Source organism: Athene noctua, chromosome 8 (genome assembly GCF_965140245.1).
Source record: "Athene noctua chromosome 8, bAthNoc1.hap1.1, whole genome shotgun sequence".
NCBI lineage: Eukaryota > Metazoa > Chordata > Aves > Strigiformes > Strigidae > Athene > Athene noctua.
Window position 1 is genome coordinate 16992282 of NC_134044.1, and position 14448 is coordinate 17006729.

The window sequence follows — 14448 nt, forward strand, 5'->3', positions numbered from 1 at the left end:
AGAGTGGGAAGCACTGCTGACAGCCAGCTCAACCGGCTGATGAAACAGCAGCCCCAGGGAGACTGTTCAAAGGCTCTTTCGGTTATTAATGAAGTGTGGTTGAGTTTTGACCCCTCAGCTTCAGCGCCTGAGGTTTTCTGTGAGTGTTTTAGGTCTTGCTCCTCTCCCTGAGCTCATTGACTACTCAGGGAATTTTTTTAATCATATTTCCCTAGATTTGTAATGGCTTTCTTGCTGCGTGACAGGCCACATAACTGTCAGAACAAATTCATCATACGGTGAAGCTGGGAGAGGAACTGAGCCCAGGAGCCCACTGGAAGCACTGGGAACAGGAGGGGACCTCAGCCAGCTTGGGCAAACCACCTCCCCAGGCACCTCCTGGTGAACAAGGCTCCAGCATTTACCAATTCCCATGGCACTTGTAACAACAGCAGGTTAAAGAAATCAGTTTTATTTAGAGAGAAGGGACTTGTCTTAAAACTTTTGACCAAGTTTTTTTAAACCACAGTGGATAACGCTTCCTACTGCACAGTGCACTCCTGCACTGGCAGGGGCTCCTGTTGCCCTCACCAGCAAAGTTTTATCCTTTGCAAAATGCAGGCTTGCTCCCCCTTCCAGAGGTTACTGACAGGAGCATGGCTTCTTCCCCCCTCCCTCCCGACCCTCGGCTGGGGACCTGCCCTCCCACAGCCAACCCCAGCAGCAGCCCTGCAGCAAACATGACCACAACTGGGGAAAAGCAACACCAGAGAAACACATTTTCAGCTCCACTTTGCAATTAAAATTAAGGAGAAGGACCCGGGCAGGCAGCCCCCAGCCGTTGCTTTGTGTGTGGCTGCAAGTCCCTGGCTCAGATCACCAGCACCTGTGATATTGCTGCAGTCCACCTTGCTGGCATGGGACTGACAGTGAACAACACTGCATCAGGCTCTGATATTGTAAAAATATCTTAGCTGAGGCTGCAGTGAGTCTCTTTTGCTGGCCCAGCACCTGCGGTGCTGTCAGCCTCTTGGCTAAAGTACATAGAAGTCATTGTTGTTCGACAGGTCGCTGTAATGGCAGAGGGCGAGAGCAGGAGCCTGTGCCGGTGGGGGCTCAGGTCGACTTCTGCCCTGAACCCCCTGCACCAAGGGCCTGCCCAAGCCCGGCTTGCAGAGATGAGTGTCCCACCTGGGCTCAGCCACAGCCTGATGCTTGCGCTTGAGTCTGCTGCCGCCATTGCAATAGGTCCCACAACACTGGCATGTCAAGAAGTGCTTGGCTCGGTGTTTGGCCTTTGACTCAGGGGCCGGGGCCATCCCTCCAGGAGCCAAAGTCCCCGCCATGCTGCCCCGTGGGTCAGGCTGCCCTTTCAAGCGGCTTCTTCTCCTCTGGATGGGGTCCAGGCTGATGTCTGACTGGGAGGAGCAGCTCTCGTTCCAGCCGGCACCATCACTCAAGCTGCGCAGTGGCAGAGCGAGCCGCAATGCCTTCCAGAACTGGGAGCCGGAGCGCTTGGACTTCTCCCCCTTCCAGGTGACAAAGGAGACAGACTCCTTCAGCTGGAGGATGCTGGGGTGGGTGCACTGCAGTGGCCTGTACTCGACCACGATGAGCTTGGTGGCGATGGCGTTCTGGCACATGATGCCCAGCTTGAACTCCAGGAGGCTGATGCTCTTCTCTGTTAAGTAATCAGGACTCAGGACCACAATCATCCTGCGGCTCCTCTGGATGAAGTCGAACACAGCTTCAGTGGTATCTAAGAGTGAAAGGGCAGAGGAATTGGGGTGCACAAGCGGGGAGGGAGTGAGGAGAGAAAAGCTGAAGGAAGCTGTTTAGTAGCATACCTGCACAGATTCCCCCCTTCCCACAGAGGGAAACCTGGCACAAGCCCAGTGACTTTCAACTTGCCCACGCTCCTGCCAGCAGGGACTGTAGGAGCAGTAACAGCATTTTCACTTTGCTGTTGGTTTTTGAGAAGGCTGAAGTGGTAAATGAGAAGCCAGGATAGCTGGATAAACCAGGACTGTACTATGACTTCTTCATTGCGCAGAATTGTTGCTGCCCAGGGAAATTCAAGCATTTGATAAAGAGCAGGTCGTGTTCAGGAACCACCTACCCACAGGTCTGGCAGCCCTTTGAATGGGGGGAACAAAGTGAAGGAATCGTGTAATGGTGCCACAGCTTACACTGCTGAGGCTAAGACCCACCTCCCTCCCTCTCATGCTCTCTCATCTAGAAATGGAAGCCTCCAGACTTGGAAAGCAAAAATGCCAGCCTTAAACCTCTCTGTCAGTTCCCCTATCTGTGATGGGGTGTGAGAACACTGTCCTTCAAAGCACGTCTTAGGATTAATTGCAATTTGTAAAGCTCAGCAAGATGGTTAGCTGGAATAGTGCCAAGCAAGGGCAGCATCTCTTTCATTACTAATGTTGAAAAGCAGCAAACCTGAAGGATGTCCTTGGACTTCTACGTGTGGCTGGAGATGCAGTAAGCATATTGAAGGTGTCATTGGCTAATGGGTGACCAGCAGAAATGATGGGAATTAATAGGGCTGTTGCACTTAGCAAATTAACCCAAGCTGATTATAGAACTGTAAAAACTTTTTAAAATCCCACCCACTTACTGAGTGCTGGTGCCCAAGATGGGCAGGGGGGTGGACCTGAGGACAAGGTTATGTTCAAGCAGGACAGGGAGTACTGGGGTTAAGAGCTCTTGCACACTCAGTGAGAAAGCCTTGTAGGAATGTCTTGCAAAGAGCTGTTCTGGGGAGAAGAGCTACCTGCTGCTCCATCACTTTTCACTCTGCTAAAGCCTTGATCTCTCAGTCTGGAGACTCCTATCCCTCCCTGCCAGTGGTGTTTTATATAAATAAAAATATTGCTCCTTCCCTGCAATGGCAATACCTCTTAATTCTTCCAGCAATTGTCTCTTTCCTTATCTCACAGCAGAAGGTTCACTGTATTGCACCTGAATGCTTCTTATTTTAGTACTGTACAGAGCAATACTTTTTTTTTCCCCCAAAGATATATGACTAGCTGTAAAACCCATTGTCACTAGATTATTTGGGGACCAAGAACATGGGATGGGAAAAATGATTGAACAGTAATATCCTAATGGAGAAAGTAAGGCGCTCTGGTTCTTTAGCATAATGCTGGAATTTAAATCAAACTATTTGGGTAATTTTTTCTTGTATACAAGGTTTGGAGGGATTTCCCCCCAACACACACAGAACACTGATGCACTGAAACCAAAAGTAGATGATAAAGTTGGTTCTGTCAGAATTGTCACTTAATGTCATGAAACATTCTTACTACCCTATTTCAAAGGCACAAAGAGTTGGCAGCAATCTCCCAATTTACTGACTCTAGACCTCATTCAAACCTTTCTATAACTGATTGAGCTTTATTCTGAAATCAGCCAAGCTTCAACATCTTGTGAAAGAAAAAACTCCTTTGCTGACTTGAAAGGTCTTTCTTTTTGAAACTGGAATCACAGAATCACAGCAAAATGTAGGTAGGAGCAGCCCCTGAGAGGTCACCTATTCTACCCACCTGCTCAGGAAGCACAGGTTAAATTAACGTGAATGAATCCAACACTGCTGAAATGAAATACATTGATTCAGCTGACAGTGATGGTTTTCTTTTATGAATTTTGAATTTGCAACACTCAACATTTTCTTGTCAGGAAAATGCTCAAATTCCCAAAGATAGATTTTATTTCTGAGAATGGGATGCATTTAGACTTGGCTGACTGGGATACCTTGGGAGGTTCAGTTTACAATGTAAACCCAGCTCATGAAAAATCCTGAGTGGCCACTTCACAGTGTGCAGGCAGAAGGGTTCCTCCCAGAAACACCAACAGCACAGGATGGGGCTGGCAGCAATAACCTGTGGGCTTTGGGTGGGTACCAACAGAGCTGGGAATTTGATACTCTTGGGTATCTGCTTTATACTCTAAAACCTCCATCTTTACTACATGGTTACAAAGACACTGGATATTTTTGTTGATTTACTTATCTCCCCTAATGCATCCCAGAGATGTAACAGAGAATTTTAAGAGATATACATTTGTCCCAGCCCAGTAAGAGCTGGGGGGTCACAGACACCATAGCCCATAGACCCCAAATCCATAGATAGTCACAAGTATTCATTTTGCTAGTGGTCTAGAAGTACTCTCTCAACTTACCTTCTAGCATGCAAACAATGGAAAAAGCCAAGGAAGTGGCTTGGATAAGAAAATATGAAGCTGAATGAACATTTTCTACCCAACTACCTGGAAGGTGATAGGCAAAGCAGCCTAAGAGTGAGTTTGATTAGGGCAGATTTACAAGATCTGTTCAACATCCTGGCTTGGTCTCTCAAATGAAGGGAAGTTGTTTCCTTCCCCTCTGTCTTGTGATTGCCAAGTAAGCACTCTTCAGGTCAGAGACTTTCTGTGCGCATATCCACTGCTGGGTGACATTTGAATGCTGTGTGTTACTGTGTTTCTGCTTGCACAGCCCTGGTAGCAGTGGTGGTGCCTCAGGATCTCTGCAGGCACACCATGAAACAGTGAGGAAAATGCTCCCCTCTAAGGAGGTGTCCCCAAATGATTCTGATGCTCAGACTACACACAGTCATCATTCTTTAACAGCCTTCTCCAGACATAATGGGGAGGAAAATGATACTTATGAGAAATGCACAAGGACTGAAATGCAAAAGTGAAAATGTTTTATTGAAAAGCAAAATAAAATAATACTGACACTTCACAGACCAAATAACACAAAGGCAAAAACATACAGAAAAGAGAAGGGAAAACTTTGGAACAGCTGCACAACATCAAATGGCACAGGGGGAAAGATATTTTTGCCACACTGTTTCCCCATGAAATAACAATGAGGAACTTTGCATGAGCTGCATATTGATAAATGTTAGGTTAGAGCACAGAAACTCAAATGAATCAACTGAACTAGACAGATGCTGTGACAGATTCCCACAACGGAAACCACACATGGCATAGGATGAAGCGGCAGGTATATCTGAGGTGTTTTGTGGATCTGCATTACAGCTGGGACTGGGCTTTACCCCTGGCCTGACAGCTCCCAGCAAAGCCAGTGGTAAAGCTCCCAGGGGAGCAGAGCCTGTCCAGCATTCCTCCCCTCTGGACCTCCCAGGCCCCTTTCAGACCACTGCACCTTTTGCCTTGTGGATGCTCTGCTGATGTCTCTCAGTAATCCTGTTCTGGGGTTGCGATGGCACCAAGGGCCACTGCAATGTATGCCAGAGAAAATCCTGGTCTATTATTTATTTGGAAAATTCCTTTAATAAAATCAGCAAAATAAATGAGGTGGATTTAACTTCCTAAAATAATCAGACTTACAAAAATATCAGCATAAGTTTTCTTGGTACCTCAGCCAAAAGTGAGATGAGATATGATGTGGTGAGGCCTGGGATGTTAATTAATTTATGGTTATTTTTGAGTCAATTTTTAAAAAATCAAATTGGAATCTAACACAGTTCTGCTTTGGCCCCAGGGCCTTCCCTCTGCCTGCGGATCTGGCAGCTGATTACAGAGATGCTGAAAACACAAACAAAAAGTTGAAGTTGGGCAAAATGACACTTTTGGATGGTGTCTCATATAAATGAAGCTTTCTGGAGTGTGGGAAGCAGCTCTGTCCCTCCGCAGACAGCCACAGTAGAAAAGCTCCTAACAGCAAGGCTTTTAAGCACCTCTGAGCAGATGAGGAGTTCCACTACCTTCAGTGAAGCTGATTGCAATTTTACCTGCTTAAAACAAAGCTTACTTGAGGCAGGGAGGATGAACAGGAAGGTGAGAAAGAATCTCAATTTGTTCCACATTTGTACAGTACCTGCCCAACAGCATGCATGGCTGTGGCTCCCCACTGCCTTGCAATAACATTAGTAATCACACGATGCTAAGAGCGAGAGGTTTCACTGATGCCAGGATTCAGTCCCGCACCTTTAAGGCTGGGCTGTTTACTACGACACCCTCAAACCTTCCTCTCTGCTGCATGAATAGTGCATAGATTCCACACTGTAGTGCTTTTTTAATGCCATTACGAATAGATATTCACCCACTGGACACCTACAGCGCAAAACCATGAGTCAGAGGTGACTCAGGAGCAACCACTATCAACAAAAAAATAAGCATGCACCTAGTGTGCGTAACTCTGAATTCCACAATTAAGCGGGCAGGCTCTTGTACCGGGAGCTACAGGAGTATGAAGACACCCCCAGAGCTTGTAGTTTTATGTGAAAACATTTTGAACAACAGTATGAGTCAATGCTAGGGTCCTGCTGTGCTTTGGTCTGTCCTGCAAGGGAAGGGACACTCCCCTTGCCAGTCTGAAAAATCTGTCTGCTAGGGGTTAACTCACCAGGTCCTCTCCTATGCCTGCTGCCTCCGATTGGAGGGGACTGGTACTCAGTGGTTTTTTTTATATTTCCATTTTGTGCAAAGATTGCGGAGGCTGAGATACATCCTCTGTTCTGCAGCTCCGGGCTGGAAACAACATGGGTAGATAGTTGCTTTGTAAAGTCAAGGCTAGTTTAAACCTGAGCCCTGATGGTGATGTTGTTCGTACCCAGGCAGAGAACACAGATTCTTCATAGAATCAGAATAGTTCGGGTTGAAAGGGCCCTTTAAAAGTCACCTAGTTCAACCCCCCTGCAATGATCAGGGACATCTCCAACCTGGCCTTGAATATTTCCAAGGATGCGGCATCTACCACATCTCTGGGCAACCTGTTCCAGTGTTTCACCACCCTCAAGGCAAAAAGTTTCTTCCTTGAATCTAGGCTGAATCTACTCTCTTTTAGTTAGAAACTATTACCCTTGTCCTATTGAAACAGACCCTACTAAAAGTCTGTCCCCATCTTTCTTATAAGGCCCCTTTAAGTATTGAAAGGTCAAAATAAGGTCTCCCCAGAGACTTCTCTTCTCCAGGCTGAACAATCCCAACTCTCTCACCCATTCCTCAAAGTCTTACCCAGCTGGACAGAGGTAAGAGATTTCTATAAGTCCAAACAAGTTTGCAGGATCTCCTGGGGAGCTGGACACATATCCAGAGTCATCCTAGAGGCCTTGGCAGCACCTTGCATGATGCTTTCTCCGAGCCAGCAGCAGAGACAGTAGGCGGGTTCAGTAGTAAATGGGGGATCCTTGCAGTGCTTGTGAAGTCCCTGAGTTTACTCTACAAAGAAGCATCTCTCAGACATGCTCCGTGGCCTGTACTAATGAGAGATTTCCCCTGGATTACGAGCATTACAGCCCTGAAGGATCTGGGATACTTGGGAGACTCCAGAGTTCCGGAGACTGACCACTTATTAGTAGAAATGCTACAATAAAGATATCACCTAGCAGAGCTTTTTTTTTTTTTCCCCCTCTTTTTTTTTTTTTAATGCTTTAGTAACAGCCATTTCACATTGCCAAACTATCTGAATGAACCTGTTCCTACAGAAATGTGGGGAGCAAAGATGAGGAGCCTCAAGACTCTACACTCCCCCCACTGAAACGCAGATCTCTGATCCCACAGTGATCAGGACTATATAGCTGGGACATATATGAAAGGCTCTATACTGGACCCACCTTTCAAACTGTTCCCCAGCCTCTGCAACAGGGACCAATGACCAGGAAGGAGTGAAGCCACTTATGAGAAGAAAGGAGCCACAAGGTGCTGGCTGCATCCCACCTGGACAGCCCACATTTAGCCCCTGAGCCCAGGGTTTGTGTGGTTGATGACAAGGACATGCCTTTTCAGAGAGGAGGTGTATGCATCTTTGGTCTCTCTACTGCCAGGGCAATAGAAATGCTGCAGGGAGGCCTGACTGCCCTCTGAAATGCTCAGAGGACAGTCCTTCATGGCAAAAACCCTGAGTTCCTTCCCACTCCCTGGCCTAACTTGTGGAGTTTGGGGGTTTGGTTTGTTTTCTGATGGTGTCAAACATTTTTCAGGGATACGTATGAGCCCATCAAGGCTCAAACTCCTGCTAATTTTTTTCACTGGCATTTCCACCACCAGCTGCCTCCAGAACCTGCCCTTGGGGAACTTGGATTTCTCGCCTTTCCATTTAATGACAGTCAAGGCCGCCTTGGCCTGCTTCAGCTCCTTCACTTTGCTCTTCTTGATGGCTTTGTACTGCACTAGAATGACTTTGATGTTGCCCTTGGAGGCCATATTCTCTAGACCAGCCTTGAGCTCCAGCAGGGCCTGTGTCCCCTGCAAGACGTAGTTGGGGCTTAGGACAACAAGCAGACGTCGGCTTTTCTGGATGAAGCTCAGGGTTTCGTCTGTGACAACTGGGAGAAAGAAACATTGAGGTGGTTAGTGATGGCTGAGAACATTCTGCTGAGCTGCTAGTGTGACACCTGCTGTCTCTTGAGGAGGATAATAAAATCCCTTGGAGGCCCTCTCCAGAGACTATACTGGTGCTTCCCAACCCTACAAGTGATTCCAGGTAGAGCCTCCTACACCACGGCTGGTACCCATTGCCCCATACAGTGACATCTTCTACTCCCAAGCCCCAGGGTGTCTACAGATGTGTTTCCTTCTACCCATGCTACACGGAGATGCCTGAGGTGGCTACATCTAAAAGGCATGGTACTACATGGCAGTGACACCACTTGATGCTATGAGGATGCCATGTGGCCAGGAGGGCTGCTCTGGTAGGCTCAGATTTAGCTTCCTTCTAGTGAGAGTGGAAAAGGAGGCTCTCTGGAGCAAAGCAGGAAAGTTGCCAGCTGGACAACACATGACCTCAAAAAAAAGGACTGAGCCTGAAGAGGCGTCTGGAAGCCTGAATGCCTACATTTACATCCTCCTCTGGCAGATGTCCATAATGACTCTGAGTAATCCCTTCACTCTACTTGCCTCAGTTTCCCCGCATCAAAGACACACAATAAGTATCTACACCCTTCCTGACATTCCTCACTGGTTAGTTTGCTTTAGAAATACTACCATACTAACTCCTGCTACTCATCCAGCTCTTCCTGTTACTGTCATCGATGAAAGCAGATTTGAATGTTTCTAGAAGTGACAAGTAAACTGCTCTGAGGACTTTTAATGAAGTGTCCCAAAAGTGACACCCTTCGAGCTGGAGACATGTCATGGTAACTGTAGATCCTCTTTGATTTTCTAACATCTGCAGGTAGACTGTTAGGCACCTTTCTGTAATTAATGTGAGAATTCCTTTTAAGTGTGAATCTCAGTGCTTGCACTCTCTGCTGCAGAATCTCCTACACTTCATTGACAAGTCTCTTGACTGGTCAGAAAATACAATGGAGAATAAAATAACACTGACAGGCAACTTCATTTAGCTGTCAAGCACGTTTGACTAGTTCCTGTCTGCAACTTTCAGGATAATCCATCTCCCACTGTTTCTTCATCAAAGACAACATAACTCTCTACCTGTGACACAGATGCACACTCTGGAGGCATGACACCAGCTGCCAAAAGCTATTTACTGGCCCACCATGCTTTCACCCCAGAAGGAGATTAGTCAAATCCTGGCTAAGAAGCAACAGTGAAGCCCCAGCAGTGTTGCAAGTGGCAATGCAATGACAAGCCACCCTAGAAGTGCTCTGGAGGGTTGGCGCTGGATTACGGCTGGCCGTGACTGCCATGAAGAGCAGGGATGGGAGTACTCTGGGGGTGAGGGTGAAGGGTAGGAACCCCAGGAGAGCTGAGCTGGAAGGAAAATAAGACCCGCCAAAGGGAAAAGGGAAGGATGGCAAGAAGTGGCAGAGGGAACAGGAGGGAGATGTATGTCTTGAGGAACAACTGGTGAGAACAGCTCAGAGCAAACCTGCTCAGAACCTGGCACCAGCATCAAGCAAATCGAGCCTGGAGGGTGCCCTGCCATGTCATCCAGGCCCTCTCTAGAAGTAAAGCACCAAGACTGCAGCTCTCTCCCTGTCCCCGAGGCGCACACATTTATTTGTCCTCAAACTCAGAGGTGCTGTGTCCTGGCAATGATTTAGGAGATAAAAATAACAGATGCAGATTGATTCTTCTCCCTCTGTCATGCAGCTGGGCTGGGACTCCAGCAGTCCCTCCTGTCCTACCCAAAAGAGACCTCAATGGACTTTATCAGCACAGGTTCTGTTATCAGTGGGGTCCTGACCCAAAGTCTGTGACTTCAAAGTGGGGCAGTCTGCACCGACAAAAGTTCAGGCTTTGAACTTTTAGCAGTTACCAGGGATCACACAGCCAATTCAGCTCCCAGGACACTGGAAATTGAGAGTGTTGGCTAGATTTGTGCCCTTGCTGTGGCACCTGTGAGACCGTATGCCTATCTGGAGAGTTTCACAAACTTCTATTCTTGGTGATTTCCCACATCTCTCCAGCAGACACTGTGTCTGGAACCTGGTATAATTTAGCTTGAAACAGTGAAAAAAAAATCTACAACTTAGCGAAGAGATGCATCACGCTACCTGCAACAAAAGTACTCTTAATAGTATCAGCTTAATTGTATGCCATGTTAGACACAGACTAATTAATGAGGGTGTGTGGGAGGCCTTCTGGGAGGGCACGTTACCTTCTCACTGATGTTGGCACGGTGCTCTCCACATCTCCCTGAAGCAGACGCTCCTGGGTTTTTACAGGCACTCACCATTACCCTCTGCGAACTACCAGTCTGGTCCAGCATCACACTCTTCCTGCCTCTCTTCTTTCTAGCCTTGACTTTATCCCTTTTTTAGGCAGCTCAGAGGGTTTGCATGAAGGTCAGTGGTCCAGTTCCCTCATGTTGATAGATCACTCACTCCTGCACATCACTCCTGGGGAGAGCAACTGAAACGACCAACAACCACCACTTGCCCACCACAGCCTTTTTGGTGGCCTGGAGCATCTGCGACATTGTCACATGAAGCAAAAACATTAGAAGATACCAACAAGAGATCATTAATGGAGATGGGGAAAAAAACAACGGGTAAAGTTAATCTGGATAGGGCAGTTCCTATCAATTATCGGTACCTCAGAGAACAACAAAGAGAGGATGTGCATAGAGCACAGCCCCCTGTGAAATACTCACTTCCCCCAGGGAGGCTGTCTCTGTCAAAGATACACAGCTTGTACCCAAACTCATTCTCCAAAACTCCCCGCAGCGTCAGCAGAACAAATTCCTCCTCCTCCGCGTTGCGTGCGTAGGACACGTACACATCGTACTCCTTCCCATCTGAGCATGGGGAGTGCAGAGAAACACAAACAGCAGACGAGACACTTGTGATACTGCACATGCTGAACCTTTGACTTGCTTCACAGGAAAAGCAGGTATGAAGGCTCGCTCTTGCTGTTACAAGACAGCAGCACTGCCTCTTTGTCTACCCAGACTGAATGTGCAGGTACTCAGACACTGCTGGGTCACTGAAGGCACAAGATTGCAGTAAAATGACCAACCTGTTCCGTCCAGGGTTCTTTTGTCTTTTGACATCTCTGACACTGCTTCCTCTCATTGCTGTATATCCACATGAGCAGTCCCACCAGACAGAGACTTGCACCCTGCCTACACCCTTCGAGAACCACCGCACCCCCTTGGCAGGTTCACACCACAGGCTGAGAGGGTTTAAACACCTCCTCATCGCACAGAGGAAGAAATCTCAGCTCAGAGCCCCAAGAGATGAACTCCCAGTAACATAAGGAAGCTGTGGAAGAACTGAGGACAAAAGGGTGATTTCCAGATCCATCCCTTTGGATGCTTTCCACACTTTTAAAGCAAATCACTCTGGATTTGTGAATCCTTACATAGAGTCACCAGAGAAATCAGGAACTTACTGAAACTTGATGACTTATCTTTACCATCTAGATTGGATGAAACAGCTAGCCATCAGCAGAGCAGTACCCCCGGGAGCCTGACACATCCGTGCTTCACCTCTGCAGAGAATACAGAGGATTTCTCTCTCCTTTCCCCTGACCCAAGCCTGACTCCTCTTGCTCTAAAGTGACCCACACAACTGAATGCAGGTACAGAAAAGGAAGGTCAAAAAGTCATTATGCTGTGAAGACTGTTAAAAATAACTTATATGAAAATTCCTATATAAAAAAAAAAGGTCTGGCCTGTAGCAGGATAAAATAAATGTAAGCCCTTTAACACCTTACCTAGAATGGTTTCATCTGTTCCAAAATGAGCCCGATAGAAGAGGACCATTTCAAGCCAATAAACGTGATAGAGGACTATCAACACCACAACGAGCAGGATGGTTGCCCCCAATCCACAGGCCAGCTCCACCGTGTACTTCGGTGCTACAACTGGGTTCAAAAAGAAATAGGGGGTCTGGTTTACAGAACAGGTTGGGCCTTCAGCTAGAGCAGGAACAAGCTTGTGTAACATGCAGCCAAACACCACAGAGGAACAGCCAAGAGCCAAGTTTGCTCTTCAGAGGAAGGTGGCTAAGCCAAGGCTTTCCTGGCAGCACACATGATGGCTGACCACCCTGGAGCCCCCATGCTGGGTCACTAGGTCTGATTGGGCTGGCAGAGCAAGTCAAAGCACAGGCTGGACTTCTGTCTCTGCACGAGACCCTGGGAGCAGCCAGATGGTAGAATGACCTGTTGATGGAAACCACCGGCACAGTCCAAAGCCAGATCATGAATGTGACCTCCTCAGCAGTATATGCAAACTCCTGGGGCAACACAACACTCACTCACTTCTAGGAGAGCCAGCCAAAGCTCACCTGCAGCAAAATAAAGACCATGGCCACCATTTTCCCTTCCCAACACATAGTTCTTGTGGCTTGTCCCAGACTGACAGAAAGGATATAACCAGCCATGGCCTGATTGTTTTCTACCAGGAAAGAAGAATCAGAGAGAGTTCTCTGCAGAAAAACTGAAATGCTTGCAAACAGAACAACCTGTGGACATCAAGCCAGAACATCACAGGCTCCCCTCCAGCTCATACAGTGTCTGTCACACCACTGCTGCTTCTTTGTATTAAGACAGAAAACAATTTCTAACTATCCTTGGACAACTCTGTTTTTATGGCAATTCAGGTGGCAGCTGACATGCACACTAGCGAACTCCACGATACAAGAACAGCAGTGAGTGCAAACATCACCAAATTCCAAGATGTAATGAGTTTTATTAGAAACTGAATTACAAAAAAGAAAACTGAAAGAATTTAACAAGTTTCATTAACTGATGAGAAGCAGAAGTATTTGTTCCCCTACTGTCTTGCAGGGCAAGGTTCAAGGCAGGACCGACAGCCCTCTCTGTGCATGCCTCATTTCACTCATGCTCTGAAAGTATTTTACCTTTCATGCGCACTATGGCCTGGCTATGGTCCTCGCCTTTGGCATTTCTGGCACAGCAAGTGTAATTCCGTTTCAAGTCCTCTGGTGTGGCTTTTGCAACTGTTAGAGTCCTTATGACAGTTTTGTCTTCAAAATCTCTAGTAATTTCACTGTAAGAGAAAAACTAGAGCATTACACATGTGAAACTGCAGCAAGTTTTAAGTGACAAATACTCCCTTCTCTGATATAATCCAACACTTTAAAAGAAAACCCAAAACACCTATTTATAAATCAATACATGCTTCAGATTTTAATAGAGCTGCAGCTGTTCCTTTATCTGATTTTCCTTAATATTTATTTTGCCACACATAATTTTCTCATTGCAGCCATGTCACATTGCATTTTAGAGATAAAGGAAGTTCTTGCCTACAAAGCAACAGGATCTCATGAACTTGGGATCCAGAGCCCACACCACATTCCCTGTGCAATCTTGGATGAGTCACTTTGTGTGTCTGCCTGATCATCTGCAAAATGGGGATAACAGTACTTTTGCCTTTCCTTTTTCTACGTAGGTTTGCAAATTGATTGGGGCAGCAACTGCCTTCCTCGTGTTAATTCAGCACCTGGCAAAAGGGACTCTGAACCTCATTTGGGTTCTTCATGTAACCGAATCTCTATTCCTCCTAATCAATACTATGTCTAATACTACATTTTTGGTTTCAGCCTCCATTTTTTGAAACATTTCTACCATATACTATTTGGGAACATTCCTCTAAATAAAATTGTGTCTGTCCCTGTTTTAGAAGTCCCACAATTGCACCAGGACCTGAACAAGTGATGATGTGAACCGGTAAACAAAAGCTCCCTCAAACCCTTCTGTAAGACAAGACACTGTCTGGGTCTGGAGGCCTCCTCCCTGGAGCTCCTGGTGCACATCATGGCATGGTGCAGACACAAGGGTTTCTGATTAACAGGGAAACAGGGGGCTCCACACTCCCTTGCAAAGGAAAATAGGATTGTCTGTACCAACACCCCTCTGCAGGACCCAAGAGAGGCTTCCATACAAATGAAGGTTCACATTACTATGTTACCTTTGTGTGACTTTTATCTTGGGGTCTGTGATGTCATCTGTGTTTTTCCCATCTATGGTCCACCACACCTCAGTCCGGGAGTCCTTCAGGAAGGTAAAGAATACCTCACAGGATAGAATGAGGTCATCTCCTGGGAAGAAAGGACCACAGTG

General features: G+C 46.9%; 1 protein-coding gene across 5 annotated transcripts in view; it reads right to left on the reverse strand.

Moving 5' to 3' along the window:
* Nucleotides 1-447: 447 nt before the first annotated feature.
* Nucleotides 448-14448, reverse strand: part of IL1RAP (interleukin 1 receptor accessory protein) — a 47791-nt gene continuing 33790 nt past the window's right edge. For 3 of the 5 annotated variants that reach the window (XM_074912042.1, XM_074912041.1, XM_074912043.1), the window contains exons 7-11: nt 14297-14426; nt 13227-13375; nt 12076-12225; nt 11012-11155; nt 448-1738 (exon numbers count right to left, since the gene is read on the reverse strand). In XM_074912042.1, coding sequence (XP_074768143.1) covers nt 1014-1738; nt 11012-11155; nt 12076-12225; nt 13227-13375; nt 14297-14426 — 1298 coding nt within the window. In that variant the 3' untranslated portion in view covers nt 448-1013. Of the gene's footprint in view, nt 1739-4669; nt 8280-11011; nt 11156-12075; nt 12226-13226; nt 13376-14296; nt 14427-14448 lie in introns of those variants that run through there. The other 2 variants (XM_074912044.1, XM_074912045.1) reach the window with 2 other exon arrangements.